This window comes from Dreissena polymorpha, chromosome 3 (assembly GCF_020536995.1).
Source record: "Dreissena polymorpha isolate Duluth1 chromosome 3, UMN_Dpol_1.0, whole genome shotgun sequence".
In the NCBI taxonomy this organism is placed as follows: domain Eukaryota; kingdom Metazoa; phylum Mollusca; class Bivalvia; order Myida; family Dreissenidae; genus Dreissena; species Dreissena polymorpha.
In genome coordinates this window covers 80,660,977-80,663,392 of record NC_068357.1, presented here as the reverse complement: position 1 = coordinate 80,663,392, position 2,416 = coordinate 80,660,977, and the positions used below count along the sequence as shown (strand labels likewise).

Genomic DNA, 2,416 nt, shown 5'->3' with positions numbered 1-2,416 from the left:
ATACCAATTCTTTGGAATTATTGTAAATTTTCTTAGTACTGCTATTTTCCCATCATAGCAAATTTTGTACCTTGTATTCCCTTAATTCTTGTTAAAATTGCTATTTTATAAAGCAAATTTCCCTATTTTGTGTCAAATTGCTATTTTATAAAGCAAATTCCCTTAATTTTGTATTAAATTGCTATTCTATATAGCAGATAAGGTACTTTTGTACTATTTTCTCTCTTGTTATCCCCTATATTTAAATAATATTGGTTGGATAAGAACAGTTTGTGGGTTTTTGCCTGCATTGAGGTATTAATTGGCCTTTTTACCAATTTTATATCACACTGATGTAATTTCCTTCAATTGTTTTCATACTATTCTTCATCTACCGTGCACTCCCTCTGGTCCTTGGGAAACAACCATTGTAGACTCCACCTCCATAATTACCTCCCTTAGTCCAAGTTAGTGGTAATGACCCTCCTGGTTTATTCCCCACCCAACCAGCCTACACTTCCAAACCTCTTCGAAAGAAAGAAGAATTATTTATCTAGCTTTTATGATCAAAATGCCATTTTTTAAGATATATCTTTTTAGAGTTTTGTTTTAAAGTATTGTACTACATGCGTTTCAAAGCGGTCAATCCTATAATTGATAATTTTTTTAATATCATTTTATAAAGATTTCAGGTAAAATTATTGAAGAATGGAGTTGACAAGAACAAAGCACAAAACTGAAACGAATCAATCCGCTTTTATAAAACAATGAAACTAATACAGATCATGAAAAATAATACTTTTGTGCGTAACAAAGCAAAACTAATTCATACTTGTACAAAAATACACATGTTCATAATATCATTTAATACAGGAATACACACAGAGAGTAATCCAAGTCTATCATGCTCTACCGTAGTTGTTTTAATGAGTTCGCTGAAAGTACATGTATGTGCAGAACCAGAGTATGTCTCATACCGAATTTCATTCCTCCAACTATTATTATAAGTATTCCTGTACAAGTTACAGCTCCGAGAGACTAATAAAACTTGTTTCCTCCCAAAGCCATCATCCACTTCGGAAACCTGACAAACGATGGTACCATAGAGGCCAACCACGTGCGCCCGCTGCTAAGCAACGCCATCTTCACCGAGCACATGTCCGTAGGCTGATGACCCTCTTTATCTTTCAGGCCGTACCTCAAGCCCAGGTCATAGGTCAACATAATCTTGCCAGACATTTGCATGATATCCGGTTCAGATGCCAACGCTGCGATGCACTGACCTGAGAATTCAGTGGTTTCTCCTTTCGCAAACATATCATGCATTCTCCGCTTGCTCGGTGATTGCTCTGCTGGATCAAATTTACTGAGTACCACCTCTGTCGCAACATAACCCGGCCACAGACTAACGTACGCAACGTTATGCTTACGGAGCTCGAAACCACAGTCGGCGGCCATCCTGTCGCACGCTTCCTTACCCACGCCGTATGGGACATTAAATAAGTAACTCAGACCACCAACAGATGATATGTTTACTATAAGTCCCTGTTTTCGTTCAGTCATTATTTGTGCGGCGTACACGGAGCAGATGTAGTGGTTCCGAAGCCCAACATTGTTCACGACGTCCCACATTGACGGCGACTGTTCCCAGAAAGTTGTCCCCATCGACGCGAATAATGCGTCTACGGCTGAATAGGCATTGTTCACAAGAATGTCGAGCTGACCGTCATTTTCGCGTTTCACCGTCTCAAACAGTCTCTTGATGTCGTCGTCCTTGGAATGATCACACTGGATGGGAATGCACGTGCCTCCCCGAGTCTCGATTTCTTGCGCTGTGTCACGGAGAGACCCACCCACTTTCGAAGCTTTCGGGGGATCCAACGTTCTTCCGGTAATATACACCTTGGCCCCCTTCTCTGCGAGTTGAAGAGCGATCCCTTTCCCAATGCCGCGTGTAGCGCCAGTCACAATGCACACTTTCCCTGCCAAAGGTGCCATTTTACTTTTAAAATCCGTGCACTTAAAATTGTGTATATATATATCCCCTTTTCCTCTTTTCATATACAGTCAAACGCTTTCCCTAGTTGTATGCCACTAATACTAGTCTCGTCGTAAAAAGGCGACATAAATCATAACCTTACTACCAACACACCAGGAACTTAAACATGCATAGTTTGTGTGTGATTTCAAGTTTATTTCAACCTGGTTTTGTGCACGCACCATTGAAATCAGTGCATGCTATTTTTAGAAAACGTGCGCCTGTTATTTATAGAAAACCGGTGGATGCGAACTTTTAAGTTAATATATAGATCTACTGTTTTTTCCATATGTTATTATCATGATTATGCTCAGATTTTATATACTTACCTGTATCACTGAACATGTTTGACATCGCCAACCAGAAACCGTTATAAATAAGTAAGGTAGACAAAGGTAT

General features: G+C 39.6%; 1 protein-coding gene across 1 annotated transcript; it reads right to left on the bottom strand.

Annotated features, from left to right (window-relative positions):
• Positions 1-716: 716 nt before the first annotated feature.
• LOC127874919 (dehydrogenase/reductase SDR family member 1-like) lies at positions 717-2,216 on the bottom strand. Its single transcript, XM_052419616.1, has one exon. The coding sequence runs from the start codon at positions 2,038-2,040 to the stop codon at positions 1,018-1,020; it is 1,023 nt and encodes a 340-aa protein (XP_052275576.1). The 5' UTR covers positions 2,041-2,216; the 3' UTR covers positions 717-1,017.
• Positions 2,217-2,416: the final 200 nt, after the last annotated feature.

Bases quoted from the DNA above. Each gene is read 5' to 3' on its own strand.
- LOC127874919 (XM_052419616.1), bottom strand. From the start codon at position 2,040: ATGAAAAGAGGAAAAGGGGATATATATATACACAATTTTAAGTGCACG.